Source organism: Dipodomys spectabilis, unplaced genomic scaffold, assembly GCF_019054845.1.
Source record: "Dipodomys spectabilis isolate Male_0828 unplaced genomic scaffold, ASM1905484v1 ptg000147l, whole genome shotgun sequence".
NCBI lineage: Eukaryota > Metazoa > Chordata > Mammalia > Rodentia > Heteromyidae > Dipodomys > Dipodomys spectabilis.
The window spans coordinates 16,753,258-16,779,472 of NW_024870824.1; the positions used below are offsets into that span (position 1 = coordinate 16,753,258).

The 26,215-nt window shown below is 40.5% G+C and overlaps 1 protein-coding gene across 1 annotated transcript in view; it reads right to left on the reverse strand.

Annotated features, from left to right (window-relative positions):
• Window positions 1–17,476, reverse strand: part of Pde6a (phosphodiesterase 6A) — a 79,162-nt gene extending 61,686 nt beyond the window's left edge. The window contains exons 1-4 of the mRNA XM_042692089.1: window positions 16,864–17,476; window positions 7,584–7,736; window positions 6,665–6,754; window positions 5,782–5,922 (exon numbers count right to left, since the gene is read on the reverse strand). Of these exons, the coding sequence (XP_042548023.1) occupies window positions 5,782–5,922; window positions 6,665–6,754; window positions 7,584–7,736; window positions 16,864–17,337 (858 nt within the window). The 5' untranslated portion in view covers window positions 17,338–17,476. The remainder of the gene's footprint in view (window positions 1–5,781; window positions 5,923–6,664; window positions 6,755–7,583; window positions 7,737–16,863) is intronic.
• Between the last annotated feature and the right edge of the window lie 8,739 nt (window positions 17,477–26,215).

Consider the following 26,215-nt stretch of genomic DNA (forward strand, 5'->3'; position numbering starts at 1 on the left):
AGTGTCAACCAAGTGGTAGAGTGCCAGGTCCAAGCTTGAGGCCCTGAGTTCAAGCTACCATATAAGCACATAAAAAAAGAATATGTTATTTGTCTGATGTTATCCATTACTATTTCCTGAGGGAAATGCCAAAGGTATATTGCAGGAATTAGCAATATTTGGCTAGATATTTATGACTCCAGTCAGTATACCAAGCAAATAAATAACTGTACTAGAATCAGAGGTCCTCAAGAATTACTGTCCAAGAATTACTAGTGAAGCTATTGTAAAGATAAAAACTAGAAAAAATACTTGTCTATACAGAAATGAGGTGTATTATAAAGTGGCTTATCAAAATTAAGACATTGCTGAATGGCAGCTAAAGAGTGAACACTTCTTCATAGAAATATCAAGAAAAAGATTTACTCTTACATCACACATATACTTCATTTGAGGGTAAAAGATTAAATAGTATTAATCAAGAGACCATATGAGATTTTTTCAGATTACCTTTATACTATGTGCAGTAAGGAAGTTTTAGCTAAATAAAACCCAGAACTCAGAAGCTATAAAGCAAGATTTTAAATTTCCTGTATAATGAAAGATATCATAAACAAAGTTAAAATATAATCGACAATAGGGAGAAGTGTTTGTAGACATATAATCTCTATTACATATAAAATTGTACATAAAGCACTGGTCATAGTGAATCTTGATTATCAACTTGATTGGATTGAGAAGCACCCAGAAGATTAGTAGAGCACACCCCTGGGTATATCTGAGGGTGTTTCCAAAGAGGATTAACTAAGGGAGGAAGACCTGTTCCTCTTGAATGTGGGTAGTGCCAGCCTACAGTCTGGAGACCAGGAGGGCTAAAAGAAAAAGAGAAAGCCAGCTAGTTTAGTCATTCTTTCTCTGTTTCCGGCTGTCATGCAGCATGCTGCTCTGCTCCACCATCCTCTCAGACTAAGATGAGCTGAAAATTCTGAAACTGAGCCACAATAGATATTTCCTCCTTTAATTTGTTTTGCTCAGGAATTTTGTCACTGTGGTAAAAAACAAAAGACAAAAAAAAAAAGTATAGCACTCCTATGAATATATAAGAAATTGACTATTTGATTTTTAGAATCAACAGGTGATGTATTTGCAATCCATGAAGGAAGAAAATTATATCACAAACTCACCAAATGTATTTATTGTTGCAATAATAAGTGAAAAAATAGCTGGAAGAAAAATACTATTTTTTGTCCATTCAGATAGGAAAAAATAGATATGATATTATAAATTGGTAGGCATTTTGAAAAGAATACTCATGCCAGATGAATAAGAATATAAAATTCAATAATTGTAAAGGGAGATTTTGAAAAAAATGTATATATGGAAAAAGCAAAATACAAATGAATAATTCCACATCTATTCTATAAATATTTTTGTTTCTACTTCTTGCAACTCTATTCTATATTTTTTGCTTAAGTGCATAAACAACTCCAAAATTACGAGTGCAGGGTTGTCTTTAAGTGAGAAAATATTTAAATGTACATTAATGCCTAGCAATAGTTGAAAGGATAACTTAATTTTGATGTATTCAACTTATTCAAAAATCAAATTAATCCATATGAACCACAGAGTGGTAAGTAGATTATTATTATTATATGATGATTATTATTATATATAATTATATGTATTCTATATTATATATAATTAGTATATATTATTATTATTATATAATTATTGTTACCATATAAAGGGTGGTAAGTATATTACTTCAGATCAATCTTCCCAGTAAAATAATAATAAAATCTGAGCTGAGTACATATGTGTGTGTACATATATTATGACTTATATAAAGACTTAGAATCATAGAGTGAGCTGGGATCCTCCCTGCGGTGAGCCTAATATCTGATTCAGCTATTCCTTTTGACCCACATTCTGATACCACAGAGTTTACTAAGTCACAAAGATGCTGAACAAAGTTCACAGATGACTCATTGGCAAGAAAGACAAAATTGGAATTCAGGGTCTGTAAATGAAGAAGGAGCTTCTGAACACCCTAAACTGGGATCCACACCCCCTGCAAAAATTTATAGCCTAGGAATAAAGGTGAGCCAAAGGTAGACTCACCTTCATACACACATACATACACAAACACACACACACACACTGAAGAACAGGTTCATATCAACTCAATCCCTCACTGGATTATGGTGCTCATTGTTATCACAACCGCATGCCAAAGGTAAATGAAAAATCAATCCATTTTGTAGGAATTTTTCATACACATATGCTGGTCTTGGACCTTGAACTCTGGGCCTGGGCACCATCCTTAAGCATTTTTGCTCAAGGCTAGCACTCTACCACTCAAGCTACAACACCACTTTCAGCTTTTTCTGTGATTAACTGGAGAGAGGAGTCTCATAGACTTTCCTGCCCAGACTGGTTTTGAACTGTGATCCTCAGATCTCAATCTCCTAAGTAGCTAGGATTCCAGGTATGAACCACCAGTGCCCAGCCACATATGTAATATTTAAGCAAATATAGCCAAACATGTGAAAGAAAAGAATTAACTAAAAAATCTTGGGGGAAGACAGTTAATAGAAATAGGCCCACAGAAGACATCTATAGGTATTATTGCTCTTGAACACAGCCTCTACATTAACTATATTATACCCAAGAGATCTAATACAAAATAGGGGGTCTGGGTATAGCTCAGTGGCAGAGTGCCTAGTATGTGTGAGGACCTGAATGTAATCTCTAGCACCATAAAAATAAGTAGATGGGTAGATAGACAGACAGAGAGACAGACAGATAGATGCAAATAAAATAAATTTTATATTAAAAATTATGAAATTAAGAATTCAGTATATATTTTAACTGCCAATTAGATATAATTGAAGAGCAGATTATTAATAGAAGGTAGAGCAGACAGACACAAATTTTAACATGAAAATATGAAAAGATAGAAAATGTGGGAAAGAGGTTAAGAGATGTAAAATGTGCTGAAAATGTGAACATATAACAACATACTTAAATGTCTTTTCACAATTGCATATCAAAATCATAAGCATGCTGAAATTAAGGGAATGTGGTATTGCAGAAGATAAAAATGTCAATGGAGTAAGGTAGAGAATCTAGAAATCTACCCACTGACAGTTGACTAATGATAAAGGAATGGTAGAAAGGGAGGTCTTTTCAATAAAACAATGGGAAGGGATAGACTTCTTAACAAAAGGCTTTGGGAAGGTTGGATATCTACATGAAAAAGTTAATATTTATCCTAGCCACAGTATACACAAAAAATTAGGTAGACTGTAGAGATACCTGCAAGTTACAATAAGACTTGTATAGGTAAATAATAGTTTTATCATCTTGGAACTAGGAAAAAATTCTCAAATAGGACACAAAAATCAATAACCAATGCTAGGCACCAGAAGCTCATACCTATAATCCTAGCTAGTAAGGAAGCTGAGATCTGAGAATCAAGGCTTAAAGTTAGCCCAGCAAACAAATCTGAGAGATTCTTCCTTCCAGTTAACCAGCAAAAAGCTGGAAGTGGAGGTGCGGCTCAAGTGATAGAGAACCAGTCATGATGGAAAAAGTGAAGTGGGAACACAAGGTCCTTCAACCCCAGTACCATCACACATGCACAAAACCAATCACCATGAAAAAGAATGGATAAATGTACCTATATTACAATTCAGAAATTAGGTTCTTTTATTTCATTAAGACAAAAAAACACAAAATGAGAGAAGTGTATATATCTGAAATTTCAACAGAAGACTTAGGTCCAGAATTTGTAAAGTACTCTACAAATCACTAAGAGAAAAGAAGATAATATGATTTAAAAAGGGAGGAGGATTTAGACAATCACTTCACAAGAAAAGATATCCAAATGGTCAATAAACAGGCGAAAAAAGTACAGTCATGCTAATACAAAAGGGTTAACACCACATACCTATCAGCATGGGAGAGGCTAATAAAAATAGCAATACCAGCTGGGTACTGGTGGTTCATGCTTATTATCTTAGCTACTTAGGAGGCTGAGATCTAAGGATTGCAGTTCAAAGCCAGCCCAGGCAGGGAAATCTGTGAGTCTCATCTCCAGTTAACTACCAAAAATCTGAAAATGGTGCTGTGGCTGAAAGTCCACCAGCCTTGAACACAAAAGCTCAGGGACAGCATGGAGCCCGAAGTTCAAGCCCCAGGATTGGCACACAGAAAAGAGCAATACCAAATGTTGGTAAGGAAACCCCTATACATTGCTGGTTGGAGTGTAAAATGGCCCATTAATTTTGCAAATCAGATGGACAAGGACTACTAAAACTATTGTTCAAAATTTTTTACTTCTAGGAAATACCCTACAGAAATAGGAGCAATTGCTGGACATGGTAATGTAGTCATAGTCCCAGTGCTTGGGAAGGAGGTATGAAGATCACAAGTTCAAGACCAGCCTGGACTACATAGGGAGACCCTGTTTCAATAAACAGAAAAGAAAGAATGAAAGAAGGAAGGAAAGGAAAGAGGAAAAAGAAAAAAGAAAGAAATTGATACAAGTATATAGTAAAAGACATGTTGAAATTTTTTCATAATAGCAATATTCCTAACAGTTCCAATCTGAAAACTCAAATATCCATCAACAGTAGAAGTTAATAAATTCATTGTGGATCACTTCACAAGAATGAAACCCAAATGAACTAATACCATATAGAGAAATGAAGATGAATCTTACAAACAAAATACTGGGTAAAAGAAGCTAGATATAGAGAGTGTGTTGTATGAGTCTATTTACATACATCTCCAAACAGGCAAAACTAACACAGTGCTAAAGGTGTGATGATGGTTGTCCTCCATACAGAGGCTGTGGGGTTGCTGGAGAGGGTGAAATGGTCTGCTTCTGACTTTTGATGGACACACAGGAATATTCATTCTGTGTTAATTCTCTGAATTCAAGTAACATAACTATAATAAGCACCTAAACGAAATGCTTCTTTCTGTACCTATATTATGTTTCAACACAAGGGCTTATCAAATATAATCTATGTATACTGACATGAGCAATGTGTCTAAAACATTAAATTTAAAAATGCTGATTATCATAAAGTGTGTCCCAGGACTTTTTAGTAAGCTTCTCAGAATATTCTAATGAACTGCCAAATTTTTTCCTTCCTTCCTTCCTTCCTTCCTTCCTTCCTTCCTTCCTTCCTTCCTTCCTTCCTTCCTTCCTTCCTTCCTTCCTTCCTTCCTTCCTTCTTTCCTCTCCCTCTTTTTCTCTCTTTCTTTTCTCCTTGTTTTTGTGTGTTTGCAGGTAATGGAGCTTGAACTAAGGGCCTGGATACTCTCCCTTAACTTTATCTGCTCAAGGCTGGCACTCTACTCCATGAGCCATACCTCTGCCTCAGTTTTTTGTTTGTTTGCATTTTTGCTAGTTAATTGGAAATATGAGTCTCACAAGCTTTTCTACTTGGGCTGGCTTCAAATCATGATCTTGGATTTCAGCCTCTGAGCCACTAGGATTTTAAGCATGAGCCATCAATGCCTGGAAAAACTTACAATCTACCTTCACCACTAGCCTTCTCCTCATTCTGCTTTCTTTTCCAAATGACTAGGGTTGTTTCTACTCACTCAAGGCCCTATATTGACTTTTTCTTTGCTTCTTTCCACTAAAGTCCTGTATAAAACTATTCACCACTTTCCAAATTCATCCAGCCTCCTCCCTGTGCAAATGAAAATGTGACCATACTCTGCAATCCAGTTAGTGTTTATTCAACCTTCTCTTGGAAATGTCTGGCCCTGAAGTCTTCTCACCTTCTGCTTGGTCATGTCTAAGAGACCCACGGAGTATCTGTCACAGTTGAGGAAGGCGCGGACTGTGTACAGGGCTTTGTGGAACTGTCTCTCAATGTCCGTGAGCTCTTCAAAGACTTTGCTCCCAGACCACAATAGTATCTGAAGATATACAAAAACATATTCTGAGTTTTTGAGGCACAAAGGAGTGCTTCCCTTAGCTAGAGAACAATAGGTCTATGAAGTTCTCTAGTTTACTTCACTTCATTGTTGCCACAATCCAGAGAAACAGATTGACATTACACCCATTTTATAGCTGGAGAAACTGAAGTTAAGTAAGGGGCAGCAAAATTTGCCAGTTTATATTGGGTCCAACTCTTTCCACTTCTTTTACCTCATACACAGTGAATAACTACAATAACAGCAAGGGACTGGAGATGTAGCTCAGTGGAGAAGAGACCTCCACAGGGGGGAGAGAACCTCTTGCCTAGCATACACAAGGTCCTGGGTTTGATCCCCAGCACAACAAAAAACATAAAAAACAAATATAATTGAACCCAATTGCCCTACAAACATCATCTCATTTATTATTGGTATTATTGATGGTTCCATAAATTCTCCCCCTGTGTCAAATGGGAAGACCAAAACTGAAGACACTCCCTGACGTGCCCATGATCTAAGACTTACTTAATGAGCAGGAATTTGAATGCAAGCTGTTTGATTTGAAAATATATGCATATGACCCCCGGGATGGCATTATAAACATTTACCCAATACCTTATAAGACTGAGGATGTTAGCCAGTGACTGGACAGTGGTCCCCAGGCACCTTCATTTCTACCTATCCTGCCAGCCCTGCCCACAGCCAAGCTAGAATAAGACATCCCATGGGCTAAGATGCTTACCTGGCCACGTCGAGTTTCACAGTTGTGCAGGTAACTCAGATGGAAGACCTTCATGATTAGATTTAAAAAATTGAGGTACTTGAGAAGAACCTACAAATCAAACCGCACAGGGAAAGCTGATCAAAATTCTCTTCTCCAGCCACTCTACCCTCAGCAGATGTCTGAATATTTCATAAGCTTCATCAGAGACAGCTTGAGTAGAGGAATCAGAAACTATAAACTCATAAAATGTTGCCTTATGAATGGAAACTCACAGAATCTAGAATGGTGATGTATTAACAGGATGTTTTAATGTTTTTTAAGAAAAAAAAAAGGGCAGGTCGGGGCTAGTGGCTCATGCCTATAATCCTGACTACCCAGGAGGCTGAGTTCTGAGAATCTCAGTTTAAAGGCAGCCTGGACAGACAAATCCATGAGACTCTTATCTTCTATTAACCAGCAAAAAACCAGAATCAGAGGAGTGGCTCAATTTGTAGAGGACCTGTTATGAGTAGAAAAAGTTGAACAAAGTGTCACTTGAAGCCTGAGTTCAAGCTCTAATACTGCCACGAAAAAAGTAAAATAAAATAAAGCTAGTATTTACTGAACTTAATGTTCCTGTGGCAATTCAGTTATGTATAGTATGTGAGTACCACAAGTAACTCTTGGGCAGATATTATCAAGTCACCCTTAATATAAAGGTAAGAAAACAGATTCAGAGAAATCGAACAGCAAGATATTGTAAGAGCCTGAAAAGTTGTACCTTCATTTCTGGCTCTAAAACCCAATGTCAGGACAATTATCCTATCTTGCCTCCCTCAGAGAGTCCCAGATGAGCCTTTTGCCTTACAGATGGGCCAAATAGCAAGTTTGGAGGGATTCCATAAGTTAGGAGAATGTGTTAGCAAGACCACCTCAGCAGGTTCTAAGTCAATCTTACCTCTTCATCAGCCTTTGTGAAGTGGGGCGCATCTACTTTATTCACAGCCATGATTACAGCTACCACATCCTTCCCATTCATTATGGGGCAAGCCAAGATGTTTTTGGTCTGGTAGTCAGTGAGGTTGTCCACAAAGTCACAGAAATGGTCATCCTGATGGGAGACGGAAACAAGTAAGGGTTGGCAAATGAAGAGCAAGGATAATTAACTAGCCTAGAGTCCCTTGCCCATCAGGAAATGGGGACCCCTTTCTCTCTCTCTCTCTCTCTCTCTCTCTCTCTCTCTCTCTCTCTCTCTCTCATCTTCACCAAGGGCAAGGCATCCACAGATCATTTCTTTCTTGGAAGCCTCCAAAATCCAGTGGAAGAAGAAGGCTTTTGAGGGAACCCTAACGGTGGAAGAGAGGAGATAGGCAAAGTGCTGTGGGAGTCACAGAGGGAGCAGGGAGGTGAGGGTGGAATTGACTGGAGAGGAAGGTTTGGTAGGCTTTGATGAGCTTGTGACAATGAAGTCCAAAGATAAGAGGGAGTTGGTGTGAGTGATCATGATCGCTGCTAGCAGGCATTGTGCTTGGCATTTTACCTGCCTCCTTTCATATTAATCCTCCCAGGAACCTCTGAGATATGTACCAATAGCCTATCTTACAGAAGGAGGAACTATAACTCAAGGTTAATATTGTTAATATTGTCAATATTGTGTGTGTGTGTGTGTGTGTGTGTGTGTGTGTGTGTGTGTGTAAGAGAGAGAAAGAGGAAGAGTTGGTGATATTGGGGTTTGAACTCAGGGCCTTTCACCTGCCAGACAAGTGTTCTACCACTGGAGCTAAAACTCCAGCCCTTTTGACTTTAGTTACTTTTCAGATAGAATCTCATACTTCTTGCTTGAGCCAGCCTAGACAGCAGTCTTCCTATCTGTGCCTCTGAGATTATAGGCAACTAGTACTCGAGGTCTGAACCACTTCACCTGGGAATGTATGACTGTAAATCCTATTCTCAGCTCTTTTGTCTCTCATAAAAGCCTACAGTGAGACCAGGGTCCTGGTCATTGAACAAAATGATCTATTAGAACGGGGTGCCAGTGGCTCACACTTATAATCCTAGCTACTCAAGAGGCTGAGATCTGAGAATTTCCATTTAAAGCCAGCTTGAGCAGGAAAGTCTATGAGACCTTTATCTCCAATTAACCACAAAAAGCCAGAAGTGGAGCTGTGGGTCAAGTGGTAGCATGCTAGCCTTGAGCTTAAAAGCTCAGGGACAGAGCAGGACCAACACACATGCAAAAAAGATCTGCTATTTTCCTCTTACCTTTCTTTTCTCTCCCTTCTTTCCTTTTCCTTCTTTCCTTCCTCTCTTCCTTCCTTCCCTTCTTATTTACTTACTTTCTTCCCCGGTTTTTAAGCTAGTTTTTGTTATATAGTCCAGGCTACTCTCAAACTTTCTGTCCTTCTGCCTCAGACTCCCTAGTGCTAGGATTAAAGGCATTCACTACCAATCATTAACAGGAATTGTGATGGTTAATCTTGATTTTCTACTTGACTAGATTGAGATGCAGAAGAGAGATTGGTAAAGTACACCTCTAGGTAGTTCTATAAGGATTAACTGGAAAGGGCCGATTCACTCTGAAAGTGGGTCCCATTCCCATACTTTGAGCACCCAGATAGAATACAAGGCCCTACTGCCCTCATGTACTGCCCAGAAGCATGGAGCCAAGTGAACATGTAGGAAAGCCTCTGAAACCATGGACCAAAGTAAATCCTTCCTTCCTTGAAGAGATGCAAAAGAAATAAACATAGATGCCAGATACTCTGGCTACTCAAGAGACTGAGATCTGCCTGAGCAGGAAAGTCCATGAGATTCTACCTTCAATGAACCACCAAGAAAGCCAGGAGTAGAGGTATGGCTCAAATGGTAGAGTGCTAACTTTGAGCCAAAATGCTAAGGGACAGCGCCAAGGACCTAAGTTCAACCTTTTCCTACCCCCCCCCCCCCATCCTGGCAAAAACAAAAACCAAAACCCACAGTGATTCAGGACATAAAGGTTTGGCTGAAAGATGTGACAATACAAAGGAGCATACTCTCTTTTTCAACTCCAAAAGGAGCCTGGGAGGTCAGGATACTCTGAGTGAGAAGACAGAGTCTCAATTGTCATGCTACATTCAAAGAATCTCCCTTTCTGTTTCTGGGGACCACAGCAAGTATGCTGACTGCCCACATCAGCTGGGACACAAGCCAGCCTGAAGGCACACTGTATATACTGTTCTGAAAATGGATGTGTCAAAGAACTGAGGTTTCAGAGTCTTTCCCACAATTCAGAAATTTCAAAGGTAATGTTCTGCAGTTCAGGGGATTCGGTAAAGAGGCAACAGCACTGTTGTCAAGAAACTTATTTCAAACCAGGTGAAGGGTAAAGGAATTAGAGAAGCCTGTTGTTCTCTACCGGAATTAACATGTAAGGATTAAGCAAAGTCTCTAAAGAAGCATTAAGCAAGAAGTGTTTTCTGTGTCATTCTCTAAGGACACTGATCTGTTCCTGAGCTCAGGTTGGGGTGGGGCATGCTCAGATTCATTTCATACAGTCAGTTCCCTTCTTCAATGCTCACTTCCATCAGAACAAGCAAATAATTGGCCTTATCCACCACTGAGGCAGATATTTCTAAATCTACCAGAACCTTCTTTCTTACTAAGTTTTCAGATCCAGAACTCCCAGATAAGCAATCCAACTGAGGATGGCCTGATACTCCCAGAGTCTCTCTCACCCCTGTGTTTTCAGTGCAATGAACCACACTGCATAGAATCTCAGAGGATCAGAAGTAGAGAAAAACCAGGTGCTAGGGGCTCACACCTATAATCTGAACTAACCAAATGGCTGAGACCTGATGATTGAGGTTTGAAGCCAGTCTGGGCAGAAAAAGTATGTGAGACATTTCTCTCCAATTAACCACCAAAAAACCAAAAGTGAATCTGTGGCTCAAATAATAGAGTGCCAGTTAAGGGACAGACCGGCCTTCAAGCCCTGGTACTGGTACAAAAAGGGGGGAGGGATGTAGAAGCTATAGAACTCCTTACTCAAACCATTAACTTTAAAGCCCAAGACTCAGAGGGCCACCTAAGGAAAGACTGAAGTCAGTCATTCAGGTAACATTTAGCGAGCCTCTTATGTGTTAGGGACTGTTCTGAACCTGGGAGCTATCATGGACTTCTTACTGGTCACTTCACATGCAAATGAGGGAGACAGCAAGAATGTAAGCAAACCTGGAAGCATCCTCCCTGTAGCTGTAATTACTACAGTAATGCCATAGAAAGTACGGAGGTCATGGTGGTCAGGAAGTTTTGCCCTTGGGCCACAATGCAGAGCTAAGAGCAGAAGGAAGCAAAGGAGCTAGAAATGGGAAGTACATACCTAGCAGAGGGCACAAAGAAGCAAAGGTGAGGAGGTGGGAATGAATTTAGCAGATGTGAAGAACAGCAAGGTCAGTGTAGCTGAAGCTCACAGAGAAAGAGGGACAAGGGTCACATCCAGCAGGGTCTGGGAGGTTAGATTTAAAGTGCATGCAATACTGCCTGCTATTCCTGATAGCGTGGTTCCTCTTTTCAAACATTTACAGTGCCAAGCTCTACTGTACCCCAAGATGAGAGCTACTATTTATTGAACAATAATGACATACTGGGCCCTGAGCCAGACAACTTACATATATCAACAGAGCTGATGTGAACAGAACTGTCTTCTTCCTCATTTGTAGACAACTTCCTGCTGGTAATGGCAAATTTAATTGGATATTCTGTATTTTTCTTTTTTGTTTGTCTCTGTTTCTGTTGAGACCCTTCTCCATAGGTGACTTAGTCTAGTCTTTTTTTTGTTTTGTTTTGTTTTTGTTTTTTGGGGGGGGGGGGTCCGGTCATGAGGCCTGAACACTGGGCCTGGGCGCTGTCCCTCAGCTCTTCAGCTCAAGGCTAGCACTCTACCACTTGAGCCACAGCGCCACTTCCGGCTTTTTTCTTTTTGCTTATGTGGTGCTGAGGAATCGAACCCAGGGCCTCATGCATGCAAGGCAAGCGCTCTACCACTGAGCCATCTTCCCAGCCCCTTAGTCTAGTCTTGAACTCACAATCTTCCTGCCTCAGCCTCTTGAGTTACAGACGTGAACTATATATACCACATCTACTGTGCCCTGTATTCAGCTGCATCCTGTATTTTCTTTTATTAAACCTGGAAAATTTTACTTGTACAACAGCTTCATTCATTCATTCATTGAGGTATTTGTCTATTCACTGATTCATTAATTTATAATATTTTATCTGTGGCTGTGTATCAGACAATGGACATGCCCAGACCAGTAACATGAAAGTGTTCTATTGGGTTCTCAAAGAATTGGTGGAGTGTCATGTAAAATGCGAACCCTCAATTTACACTATTATGTGAATCAGATCCCCATGGAAGAGGCAATAACCAGGGCCCCAGAGAAGGAGGAGCATGTCTTCTGACTGGCTTCAGAAGCTTCGCAGTACATCAGTGAAATCTTACCAGTCTCAGTTCCCCCTTTGGTCCCCTTTGGGACACAGATCTTCTGGAAGGGAAGGATGATAGAGCAAACTGGCCTGGAGAATCTCTAGAATGCCTGTCCTCTCCTGTTCAGTCTGCAGAAGGGAATGTGTTGGCCACTGAAGGTTCTAGAGAAGGGCTGTCACTAGTTCATTCACTCAGTCCCCTGCAACAAGTACCCACTCTGCCCCAGATACTAGTGCCAAGAACAGGTAGTGAATAGGACTGATAGGTACAGAAGAAAAGGTTAAGGATTAAAATGCATGAAAATTTCAAATGACAAGTAGGTGTTCCTGATTTAATAAGTGAAAATGCAGGATATAGCCAGGCACAGTAGCAGTTGCAGGTCCCGCCACAGCTCATAACTGTAACTCAAGAGGAGGCAGGAGAATCCTGAGTTCAAGGCCAGCCTAGGCTACAAATCAAGTAGGGTCTCAAAACAAAAACAAACAAAAAGAAAAATATAGGATGTACAATTAAATTTGAATTTCAGGTAAATAATAAATGCTTCTTTCAGCTTTAACTATGCCCTAAATATTGCACAGGACATTTTTTAACATATATATATATATATATATATATATATATATATATATACACATATATATGTGTGTGTGTGTGTGTGTGTGTGTGTGTGTGTGTGTGTGTGTGTGTATTCCAATCCTAGGACTTTTTTTTAAAGTTCAATATTATCCTTTGTTTATCTAAAGTTTAAACTTAGCCGGGCATCTCATATTTCATCTGGCAATCCTGACTGCAAGTCTTCTTAGGAGACCCCAAGGTTAGGTAGGAATTTATAAAGATGGGCCCTGAAAATTCTGTTTACGATTTCACATTTCAACAGTACAGTGATTGTAACCATTCCCCAGGGTTTTGAAGGCACTGATGGCTAAAAGTATGACTAAGTGTGAGTTCAGGGACAATTCAGACTCCAGTCCAAGTCTCCCTTTCTTTCTTCTATGGTAATGTCCAACATAATTGACAAACAGCAATTTCCAGTTACTGCTTATCAGCAGGGAGTGTCCTGCTTACAGCCAAGAATTAAGAGTTCTTCAGGAAGACAGAGCAAACAACATGCAAATGCCAAATACACAGGGCTTACAACCTTCAATGACTTCACCTCCCTGACTGAGTCACAGCCAGGAAGAGCCTCTCCCCTACACCCCTTCAGCCCCCCAACTGAAGCTTCCAGGGAAGTCAGGAGGTGTGGCTGCCTCACCCAACTGTGGAAATTGAACAGGAAGCATCAATGCCATCTGTGAGCAGAGAGGCTCAGCAAACTGTTAGCTTGAATCTTTCAGAATAGAGGACTTGCCTAAGATCCTCAATCCCATAATGTCAAGTCTATAAAAGCTTTTGCTCATTGTTTTTCCACAAGCAGAATCTAAACCAAAAAATACCCAAAAGTACATTTAACACAGATCTGATACTACATTTTTCACTTAGAAAAGACTCAATAACAACAATCACAAAATAGCAATAAGGGTTAGGAATTGCTAATGGGAGCCATTACAATGGTTGAGGAAAACATAAATCAGAAATTATTCTCTTGTTCAATGTTTTATAATGTTGTGAAGTTACTATTATCACTCTTTTAGGAAATAAGGAAATAAGCTTAGGAAATAAAACAGACCAGCTAAATGATTTACCAAGGCCATAATCTTAGAAAGTAACAATTCCCACCCAAATCTGACCTCAAAGCCTAAGTTCTTAAGGCCTGCTGTTCAAACAGAAATGACTTTTACTAAATGATACTCAGTACATGCCCTCACTTTGTAGATAAGGAGGAAGGACAATAGAGGGTTAAGATCATGGTCCCGAGTTCAGAGTCCTGGGTTCAAACTTCTTCTCTGCTACTTTCCATATATGTGACCCTGAGTAAGTTATTTGACCTTTCTGAGTTTCAGTTTCATCATCTATGTCTTATAGATGTCTATGGCTTAGAGATAAGAAGAGTTATGACATGACTGCTATGAAATTGAAATGAGACTCCCAACTAGTTGAACAAGTCCTTCTGAAAGCCTAGAGTGGAGAGCCATTGCCTCCAGACCTGGATGTCAAAAGGGAAAAGCAGAGAAGGACTAACCCCACAGAAGAGTCTGCCTAGTGTGTTTCCAAGGAGCCCTAGTCTTGTTTGAATCCTCATTTGAATTACAGGTGTGAAGTCTTAGCTTGGCCCTAAAATCCATTGGCATTGGGCAATCTCCTTCTCCAGATTTCCTGAATCTAGTTCCTGAACTATTAAATAAGGCAATTGGATAAGATTGCTCTGAAGCCCCCTCTAATACCTCTTTTTAATCTTAAGATTCTTAATTTGAAAAGTTAGAAGGTTAGAGGAAAACCACAAAATGCCAAGGGGCCAGATCTTGAAAATGGCTGAACATAGCCTCCTATACTGGGCAGTGCAGCCATAAAATAAATCTGTGTGGGCCCTGATATTACAAACAAACATTCTTATGAATGAGAGAGAGGTTTAAGGAAACTATTGCAAAATTACTTGACTGTGGGGCTTTTTTATGCTGTGTTTAATTACCACCTGCATTGTGGCAGACATTGTGCTAGATCCTAGGATAAATGCTTGATGAATTAGAATAGTCTTTGGCTCCAAGACTTATTTTGCTCAATGGTTTTATGAAGGGGACAATGTCGGGGTAGCCATAACATGTTGCCTCTCTGAGGAAGTGACTTTTTTTTTTTTTTTGTCGGTCATGGGGCTTGAGCTCTGGGCCTGGGCGCTGTCCCTCAGCTCTTCAGCTCAAGATTAGCGTTCTACCAGTTGAGCCACAGCACCACTTCTGGCTTTTTCTGTTTATATGGTGCTGAGCCAGGGCCTCATGCATACAAGGCAAGTGCTCTATTACTGAGCCACCTTCCCAACCCATGAGGAAGTGACTTTTAAACTAAGGTTTGAAAGTTGAGTAGAAATTGGCCTAGATGGAGGACTACATTGTAGTTTGTATTACAGTCTTTAAATGTCTAGAAAGGGGAAGTGATCTTTGCCAGAACCGCTGAAAGAATCTCACGCTCTGCTGGATTCTTCGAAGTAAGGTGACAAATGTTTAATCAAGTGTTTAATGTTAGCATTTCTAGGACTGAGACATGAATGCAAACCACGAAGAAAAATTTAACTGTGAAGAACCACCTACCAAGCCCAAATGGAGGGATACTGATACATATTTGTTCAGTATCCTTCTAATATGTCAGCCTTACAGGAAACAATAAAAACAAAGGCAGACTGAGGAGCCAGGTACTGGTGGCCCACATCTGTAATCCTAGCTACACAGGAGATCTCAGGATCTGAGGCCCGCAATTCAAATCCAGCCTGGGCAGGAGAGTCTGAGAAACTTTTACCTCCACTAGAAAAGCAGTGGCTCAGTGGTAGAACACTTGCCTTGACCAAAAAAGCTTAGGGACAAGCTCCAGGCCTGAAGTTCAAGCCCTAGGACCAGCACCAAAAAAGCAAAAAAGGGAGAGAGAGACAGAGACACTAAGGAATTGTTTTCGATTTTAGTGGACTACAGAGACAGGGCATAGGTACAGATGAGATAACTAACTGGCAAACATTGAACATGAGCTGTTAATTGATAGTGCTGTATCAATGTGACACCTGCTGAATTGGATCACAAAACTGTGGCTATGTAAGAAATGTCTGGTTCTAGAAATAGAGTGAAATGCTTAGCGACCAAAGGGCACAGTGATGGCAACTTCATCTCAAGGGGTCATAAAAATGAAGAAAATAGAAATGGCAAGATGCTAAGGATTGGTGAATTTAGATGGAAAATACATAGTTCGTTGTACAATTCTAAGCTCTTATTAGTTTTAATTTTCTGTCTAAATACGAAGTTATAAATAAGCCAGGTGCCAGTGGCTTGTAATCTGTGCTACTGAGGAGGCTGAAATCTGAGGACTGAGGTTAAAGCCAGCCCGGGCAGAAAAGTCTGTGAGATGCTTATTTACAATTAATCACTAAAACAACACTAGAAGTAGAGCTGTGGCTCTAGAGTGCAGTCTTGAGTGAAAATGCCAAGGGAGAGCATCCCTGAGTTCAACCCAGTACCAACACCAAAAGGAAAGGCAGAAAGAAAGCAGGAAGGAAGGAAGGAAGAGGGGCTGGGAAGGTAGAGTGGTAGGGTGCTTGCCTTGCATGCATGAGGCCCTGGGTTCGATTCCTCAGCACCACATAAGCAAAAAGAAAAAAACTGGAAGTGGCACTGTGGCTCAAGTGGTAGAGCACTAGCCTTGAGCTGAATTGCTGAGGGACAGCGCCCAGGCCCAGAGTTCAGGCCCCACGATCAGACCCAAAAAGAAAGAAAGAAAGAAAGAAAGAGAGAAAGAGAGAGAGAGAGAGAGAAGGAGGGAGGGAGAGAGGGAGGGAGGGAGAGAGGGAGGGAGGGAGGGAGGGAAAAAGGAAGGAAGGAAGGAAGGAAGGAAGGAAGGAAGGAAGGAAGGAAGGAAGGAAGGAAGGAAGGAAGGAAGGAAGTAGGCTAAATAAGCTAGATGCCAGTGGCTTGTCCCTGCAATGTTAGCTACTCAGAAGACCTGGTGGATCCTGATTGAAAGCCAATCCAGGCAGAAAAGTCTGTGTGAGAGTCATCTCCAATTAACTAACAAAATGCCAGCGTGGATGCATGGCTCAAATGATAGAGTACCAGTCAAGAACAGCAGCTCCCCAGCACACTTTTACCCCAGAACCTAGGGGAAAAACACCTCACTGCACTTTCTTATGTGGGAAAGAGAGTACCTCTTCAGTGTTGAGAACATTGGCGATCTTTTTAGAATGTGCGACATGGCCCACGACACCCATGTCCAGAGGGAAGACAATTTCTGAGTCAGGCATCACCAGACAGTCTTCAAGAACAGCATCCTTGTGTACATTGAAGAGCCGGGTGGCTAGCTCTGCGGTGCCATTGCGGGCCCTGTACATAAACAGGCTCATACGGTCTGCCCGCAGGAGAAAGGAGAGTTTCTTCATGACATTGAAGGCGGACTTCTCAGCCTGCAAATTCTCCTGGAAGTCCCTCAGGAGATCAAAGATGATTTCACTCTCCTCCACACTGCTCAGGGAGTGGTAGTTGCTGAAGTCCACAGCTGCTTCCTTGGCCCCCAGAAGGTCTGAGATGACCTTGGCCCGGTATCGGAGATTATAATACTGTTTGGCAAAGCCAATATGTGAGTCCAAGAATTTCTCTACTTCTTCTGCTGTCACCTCACCCATGGCTGGGAATCCTTCTGGATGCTTTCGTGGAGGGGCTGTGACTGAAGCCTTCTAAGAGCAATTTGGCAGTTTGTAGCTGGTTGTGTCCAAATTTATGCTCTGCTCCAATCTGGACTTCTCTGGGTCTTGTCTGTAAATCTCAGTGAGAAGGCTGTACAGGGCAGGAGTGAACTAGGGAGATTAAGTCATTAATATTTTCCCTAGAACAAGGATTATGAGGATCAGGGCATGCCAGATGCAGTTGGGCCCCCAATGGGAGAATGTGAGTCTCCCCTCTTCACCTTGGTCTCTGAGACCTGAGAAGGGACTTTTGCACTGAATAGAAGGTGGATTTAAACACCACTCTAACAGAGGGTCCAACCTGCAGCCCAGGAGCAACCTACTACCAGTAGCTGCATGCTTTCTGCCCTCTATGGTCATTGCATGAACCTGAGCACTGAAGTTCCACACTAATTAGGAGATTTGTTTGGTGAATCAGAAGCTCTAACAACTCTGTCTATATTTCCATAGTATTTGCAGGAATGGGTGGAATTGAGAGATTCCAGCCAGCTTCCTTTCCACTGCTAACTACTGACCTCCTCCCCCAAAGCCTTCAATTTTGCTCCACCATCAACCACCACTCCACCCTTTCCCCCCTGTGTTTATTATGGGCCTGGCACCTCTTAGCTCAGATTTCATAACTTCCAGACAAAAGTGTCTCTCAGCTTTAGCTTTCAAGGACTATCTAATTTTAGCATTCTTAGGACACTTATAAAAAAACAACCTACCTTTCAGAGTTCTTTTATTACCAAAGTAACACATGTTCTTCACAGAAAATAACACAGTGAAGGCAATTAAAGTCACCCATAATCTGACTTCTCAGAGATAGCTTCTAGTTGACATTTTAGTCACTATTCTTTTCACACTGCTTATTGTTAAAATCTATTAACCTTAAACCTCTGGATCTTTCCCTTAGAGCTTTAATGTACTTTTCTGGCTCCAGCCTGCATCCTCCAGGGGGTGTCTATTGGAAATACATGCAGTGGTCCACCAGTGATCAACTCCGAGTCCCAAAATATCAGAATCTTCACTGAATACCCCTCCTGCACACCGGGGAGGTAGAATAAGCATTTTTCCATTAGGATGAAGTCCCCATTAGCCTCTGTGACTTCTATATGCAGTAAGCATTGGCATCTCTGCCTTGTAAACATTATGGGAATGCCTGATTATGAACAGGTCTTGGCACTATGAACTTCATAAAGAAAGTTAATTAGGAAGTCAACTCTGTCCTCTGTTGTAAAGTATAATAAATTCTTGGGGCACTGAACCCATTCAGCACTATGTACAAAGGTACTCCCTCACACATACCCAGTGGGGAACATTATGATCTAACACCACAGATTGGTTTTGCAGGGTTTTGAAGTCAACATTATTTTGTGATATTCATCTATATTATTATGTATAGTGTTCTGTGGTATTCTACTGGAGAAATAAAACACAATTTATTTATCCTTTTCTCTCTCTCTCTCTTTTTTTTCTGGTCCTCAGGTTTGCACTCTGGGCCTGGTCATTTCTTTTCACTCAATGCTAGTACACTTTTCACTCAATGCTAGTACACTTCCACTTGAGCCACAGCTCCACTTTTGGCTTTTTGTTAGAAATAAGAGTATCACAGACTTTTCTGTCCATGCTGGCTTCAAACCATGATCCTCAGATTTCAGCCTCAGGAATAGCTAGAATTATAGTCTTGAGCTACAGCAAATTAACCAGCAAAAAGCCAGGAGTGGAGGTGTGACTCAAGTGATAGAGCACCAGCCCTGAATGATAAAGCTAAGTGAGAACTGAAATCGCGAGGCCCTGAGATATATGATATATATCATAAGAATATAATTATATGTCATATATTATGTTATGATATATATCACTGATATCAGTATATACATATATAGCTATATATGTATTATATATAACTATATTGATATATGATGTATACTTATATATGGATATATATCATATGTGTCATATATCTCTTATTAGTGAAAATACCTACAAATGAAATCCCAAGCTCAAAACCTAAGGGTTTTAATAAATTGCTAATTCTGTCTCCAAGGCTACACCATAGTACATGAAAACACCTGTCCCCATCTTTTAACACCAGTCTGTTGCCTATTAATTTTTTTTGTTATGTTTTGTTTTGGTTTTGCCATTCTTGGGCCTTAAACTCTGGGCCTGGGCAGTATCCCTAAACTCCTTTTGCTCAAGGCTAACACTCTACCACTTGAGCCACAGCACCACTTCTGGTTTCTTCTTTGATCAATTGGAGATAAGAGTCTCACAAATTTTTCTGCCTGCATTGGCTTTGAACTATGATCCTCAGATCTCAGCCTCTTGAGTAGCTAGCATTACAGGCGTGAGCCACCAGCGCCTGTCTTAAATTAAGAATTTTTTTTTAAAAAAAAAACACTGATATTAACAGCTCTCCAGAATTTTACCCCTTTATTTTACTTTTTATTATTTGTTTTCCTCAATTTCCCTATACATACATATTCTAATTTCCACTCCAATATTTTTCATTTTTGGATTTTGCATCTGTTCTTATTGGGCCTTCCCATATTCTTTACCACCTCTGGCTGATCCACATAATTATCATAGATTCTAACTAAATACCTCTCCTTCTTGGAATGTCCACAATATTGGTTTCTTCCCTTTCAATGAAATTTCTCAGGTTCTGTGGCTACAGAAGTAAAAATATAGCCATTATATTACTGTTTTGTTTTCTGTTTTTTAAAAATGGGAGCCTCACTTTTTCCAGGCTGGCCTCTAACTCCTGAGTTCAAGTGACCTTCCTGACTTTAACATTTCAATTAAATGAGATTGCTCACATGTGCCACCAGGCCTATTTCATTCTAGAAAACAGAAATGTTACAGGTCCTTTTTCATATTTTGCCCACTGAGTTTGGTTCTGATGAAGAAAACTAGCAACTGTTTTGAAGAAGGGTCTACTTGTGCCTCACTTTTCAATATGCCAAGATTAGGAAGGCAAGACTGTTGAAAAGCTTAGGCTTTGATGTGGTGGGGTTGAAGTGCAGTCTTGTGAAGGGGTAATGAGATCCTAGGCTCCACCATCTGGAATGGATTAATGCTGCCTCCAGAGAAAACAGCTCTTCCAGGACTAAAGAGTTTCTGTGAGATTGCAAGCCTGGAAGGTCCTGTATCCCAGAATCCTCTTTCCCATGCTTTCTCCATGTGATGCCATCTAACATGAAGCCCCTGCCAGAGCCAAGGATGCCAGCTGCAGGCTCTTAGAGCTCTTGATGTGAACCACCTACATTTTTGGGGGGGGAGGGGTCCGGTCGTGGGGCCTGAACTCTGGGCCTGGGCACTGTCCCTCAGCTCTTCAGCTCAAGGCTAGTGCTCTACCACTTGAGCCACAGTGCCACTTCTGGCTTTTTTCTTTTTGCTTATGTAGTGCTGAGGAATCGAACCCAGGGCCTCAGGCATGGAAGACAAGTGCTCTACCACTGAGCCACCTTCCCAGCTCCCAACCACCTACATTTTTGTTTTACTTTATCTTATTATTATGGTAAAGGTAATGTATAGAGGAGTTACAGTTACATAAGTCAGGTAATGAGTACATTTCCTTTTGAACAGTGTCACCTCTTTCCTCATTTTCTCTCAGTTTTTCCCTCCCAGCCCTCCTCCTCCACATCATTTTAACATAGATCTAGTGAGTATCACTGCTGCATTTGTTGACCTTTTGTCCCACCATTTCTGTGTGCCCCTTTATCCTCCCCAAAACAGATAAACTTGCATACAATAAAAAAGATACAGAAATCCAAAATAACAACAAAGGGAAAAACAAAACAACAACAAGCAAAATAACAAAATTTCTTGTTTGCATTTCTTGGAGTTCATTTTGATAAACACCATTTTATTGGATGATATGTCTATAGCTATTGGACTTTCGTGATACTCTCCTAAGAATACGTTCCTTTGAACTCACTGTATGAATATCTAGTCTTGTATAATTTATCATGTCTAAGTATACTTTTTTGTTTTTTATCATCCAGTGTGCTTACATGTAGATTTAGAGGCACTTTCTAGTTACAATAAATGAGAGAAACCATGCAACCTATGTTTCTTTGGGTCTGACTTACTTCACAGGACAGAGATTAGATTATTATAAAAAGAATATGTTGGACACAGTGACAAACATTTGAAATCCTAGCACTCAGGACACAAGGGGATTTTCAAGTTCAAGAGTAGCCTGGACTACATAGAAAGACTTTGTCTCAAGAAAAAGAAAAAAGAGGAGGAAGAGGAGGAGGAGGAAGAGAATACTTAGAAAACTTAAAAAGTAGAGATTGGAACCAAGCACTGGAGGCTCACACCCATAATCCTAGTTTGTTAGGAGGCAAAAGTCTGAGGATTACAATTCAAATCCAATCCAGGGAGGAAAGTCTGTGAGACTCTTATCTCCTATTAACCACAAAAAGCCAGAAGTGGAGCTGTGGCTTTTTTTTTTTTTGCCTTGAGCAAAATCTCAGGGACAGCATCCAGGCCCTAAATTCAATGCCTCAGGACAAGCACACACACACACACACACACACACACACACACACACACACACACACACACACACACACACACACACACACACACTTCCCATCCAGGTGACTTTGTGTCCTATGAGCCTCAGTTTCCCCATTGCAAAAAATGGAGAATAATAATAATACTTTTATTTTCCAGTATACTTATAGTTAAGACAAGGGACTGAGTCTGGGTTGTTACCTGCTATATATGTACCTTAATCTTTCCTGGACCTAACTTTATTTATTTGTAAATTACTGTATTGTGGTGATTAAAGAGGGTAATGGAGGAGCTGGGAAGGTGGGTCAGTGGTAGAATGTTTGCCTTGCATGCATGAGGCCCTGGGTTCAATTCCTCAGCACCATATAAGCAGAAAAATCAAGAAGTGGCACTGTGGCTCAAGTGGTAGAGCACTAGCCTTGAGCTGAAGAGCTTAGGGATAGCACACAGGACCATAGTTCAGGCCCCAATACCGACCAAAAAAAAGAGCGTAATGCAGTGTACAATGCAGAACTGTGCACCTACTGGACATTAAATGAAATCATACAAAAAGTGTCCATGATAGCTGGGTACTGGTGGCTCATGCCTGTAATCCTAGCTGATTGGGAGGTTGAGATCTGAGGACTGAATTTCAAAGCCAATGAGGACATGAGACTCTTTTCTTCAACTAACAACTAAAAAGCTGGAAGTATAGATATGTGTGGCTCAAGTGGTAAAGCATTAACCTTGAGTAAAAGGCTAAAGTACAATGCCCAGGCCCTGAGTTCAATCTCTAGTACCATCACCGAAAAGAAAAAATTGCCAATGACAATGCTTATTCCACATGAACTGCAACTTCATACTGTCCACTTTTAGTATTTGATCATTATTAGTAGAGTTTTTTTGTGATACTGAGTTTTTAAATTCAGAGCCTCATACTTGCTAGGCAGGTATTCTATTTTTGCATGTTACTTCTTTTCAAGGTTTCTTCCTCTTATTTATATTTTTGCATTAGTTATTATTGAAATAGGGTCTCACTTCCTGCTGGGGCTTACACTTGAACTTTGATCCACTTGGTTTCAGCTTCTGTCCTACCTAGATGACAGGTATGCACAACCACATCCAGTATCTTTTCAAAGAGATGAAGTCTCTCTGTCTTTTCAACTTGGGCTGGCCTAGAACTGGGATCCAGTCTCAGCCACATAGCTTCAGATAATGCTATATACTATAATGCCCAGTATCAGTAGAGGAAAATCCTTGCTCAGTCTAGACTTGAACCACGATTCTTCTATTCTTAGCTTCCCAACTAGCTAAGTTTGTGTGTGTGTGTGTGTGTGTGTGTGTGTGTGTGTGTGTGTGTGTGTGTGTGTGTGTGTTGGGTTTTTTTTGGGGGGGGGGAGGGTGGCTGGTCATGGGGCTAGGTCCTGTCCCTGAGCAATTTTGCTCAAGGCTAGCACTCTACCAGTTTGAGCCACAGCACCACTTTGGGTTCTCTGGTAGTTAATTGAAAATGTCTCACAGACTTTTCTGCCTGGGCTGGCTTTGAACCATGATCTCAAATCTCAGCCTCCTGAACAGCTAGGATTACAGGTGTGAACCACCATTGCCCAGCTCCAAGTAGCTAAGATTATAGCTGTGGGACACTGGTGCCTGACTAGCTATTTTGACTACAAAAGATTAAATTGTCTTATAAGCTGTAAACTCCAGGCCACTGAAGGTATATAAGGGGAACATGATGAAGAAGATTCAGACACTGGCATTTATTAGTTTGTGTGTTCATTCTTTATTTATTTATTGGTACCTATCATGGAGCTTGAACTCAGGGCCTTGCATTCTCACTTGGATTTTCTGCTCAAAGCTAGTGTTCTACCACTTAAGCCATACCTCCACTTCTGGACTTTTGCTGGTTCTTAGGAGATAAGAGTCATTACACATTTCTGCCCAGGCTAGCTTCAAACCATGATCCTCATAACTCTCTGGAACTTTGGATATGTCTTGGCCTGCTTTCTGTTGCTATAACAAAATACTTGAACTGAAACACTTACAATGAAAAGAGGTTTATTTACCTCATAGTTCCAGAAATTCAAGAGCATGGTACTAGTACCCTTTTAGTTTTGATGTCATGATAAATGGCATTCATGGTGGGAACTTACCCTGTTACACAAGAAAGAGAGAGAGAAAAACAAAAGCAAGACAGGAAGCCAGAAAGACTCAGGGGCCTGGCTGGCTGTTGTAGTAATAATCTTCTGTCTTAGGATACCTCAAGAACTTCATTAATCTCTTCTAAGGGCAGTGCCCCAGTGGCCTAACCACTTTCACTAGGCCCTATCTCTTATAGGTTCTGCCACCTCAATCATACCACATTAGAGACCAAGCTTCTAGGACAAGAAATTTCAGGGGACGCATTCAAACCATACCCAAACCCTAACAGGGTAGCCCTAAGAAGTCAGGTGAAATCAACACTTAAATATAGATCTTTTGGCAACAGTGCAGAAAGATAACAGGCAGGACAGCACACATAGTCCTGGAAAACAGAGAGAGACTAATTTGAATGCCATTCTTACAGTTTATAAACCTTGATTTTGAGCTACTTGTTTAATCTCTGACTCAATTTCCTCATTTGGAAATTACGGGTATCATTGATATTTATTAATAGAACTGTGATTATTTTACATATTAAACCATAACTTGTAAGCTAATGATGTCAGTGATACTTAGTAGAAAGCCAAAGTAGTACAAATATACCTACTATTTTGTCTTTTTTTGAAACACATTGTTGCTATATAGTTCAGCTTGACTTGGAAATCACTATGTAGCCTAGTGTGGCCTCTAATTCATGATCCTCCTGCCTCCAGTTTCCAAGTACAGGAATTACAGTTAAGTGCTGCTACAATCAGCTTTTCTTGTGTGCATGCTGGTCCTGATATTATAAGTGTGAACAACCAGTGCCAGGCCAGCTTTTTGTTTTGATTTGTTTTGGTTTGGTTTAATGAACATTTGTAGAGTTCAACCTTTGTATACTGTACTTGTCTAACTGTTTTGTTATCTTCTTAACAAAAAACTTGACTGCAAAGATAGAACAAGATTATTATTAATCTTGAAAGATATGGAGGCTTCCAGCAATCTCAGTTTAAATAAAGAAATAATGGGCCTGATTTATGTAATCACCTTTATAATAACAGTAAACATTGTTAAAAAGAAAATAAGTAATGGGACAGTTAATATTTAATATAAAGATCATGTTTCATTTTGAGTGGCCATCACCCACCATTCTTAGACCAGATTCCTGAGAGGACAGATCTGGGTCTTGTGATGGCCACATCATCAAATAATAGATCATTTTTCCTACCTAAATATTTGTAATAAGAGCAATTTGTTCTTCATTGTTGGTATAAGAGTCACATTTCTTTTCTTTCTCCAAATCAAATTTTATGTGGTCCAAAGTCCTTCAATGCCAATGATTCTCATGGCTGATGGTCTACCCTGTTGTCATGGGAAAGCCTGCTGGTCTAATTTAATCCAGTCCCTAAAAGCCTTTTTTCAGTTATTCCCCTCAGCCGTTCTACTCTCAGCCACAACTCAAGAGGTCCTAGGAGGTCTTAGGCCTTCCTATCCCCAGGCCCCACCCCCCTGGGTACAAATAGCCACTCAGATCACCCATGTAGAAGTCCCTCCTGACTCTCCAGGAAGGGAGAGGGCCAGAGTCTTTTCATACAAGGGTCTAGAAAAGCCCAATTTCTGTTGCAGTCCTGGGGAAGGGTCTCTAACATCTCCTTTCTTCCTAGATACTTGGCTCTCCCACTCTTGAAGAATTTTATCCAACACCAATGGGGGCATGTAACTTGAGATTGCTTGCCATATAGTATCCCTGAAAGGGATCATGAAGGCCCTCTAGGGATTGGGGCAAGGAATAGAGGGAAAATACCTATGATCATGAATGCATTATAATATTAGCAGAATAGGCTGGTAGAGGCTTGCCAACATGTGTTAGGCCTTGGGTTAGATTCCTAGCACTGTAAAAAAAATTAATACCTGAATCCACTCTAAACCAATTAAATCATAATATTTAGTGGTGGGACCCAAGCATTGGTATCTTTTAAAAGTTCCCCAAGATATTCTAATATGTAGCCACAAATGAGAACTGATGATTCAGAATAAAGAAAATGTCTACATTTAAGAACACTGCGCACATACTGATGCCAGAGGAAGATGTTAAGATGTTTAGGTCAGTCATTGGTGCCTCTGCTTTCTGGTTCAGTATCCCAGATGTTGAGCCAGTTAGTAACACAGGAAACAGCTGCTGTGTTTGCCTTTAGGAAGGCATCCTTCA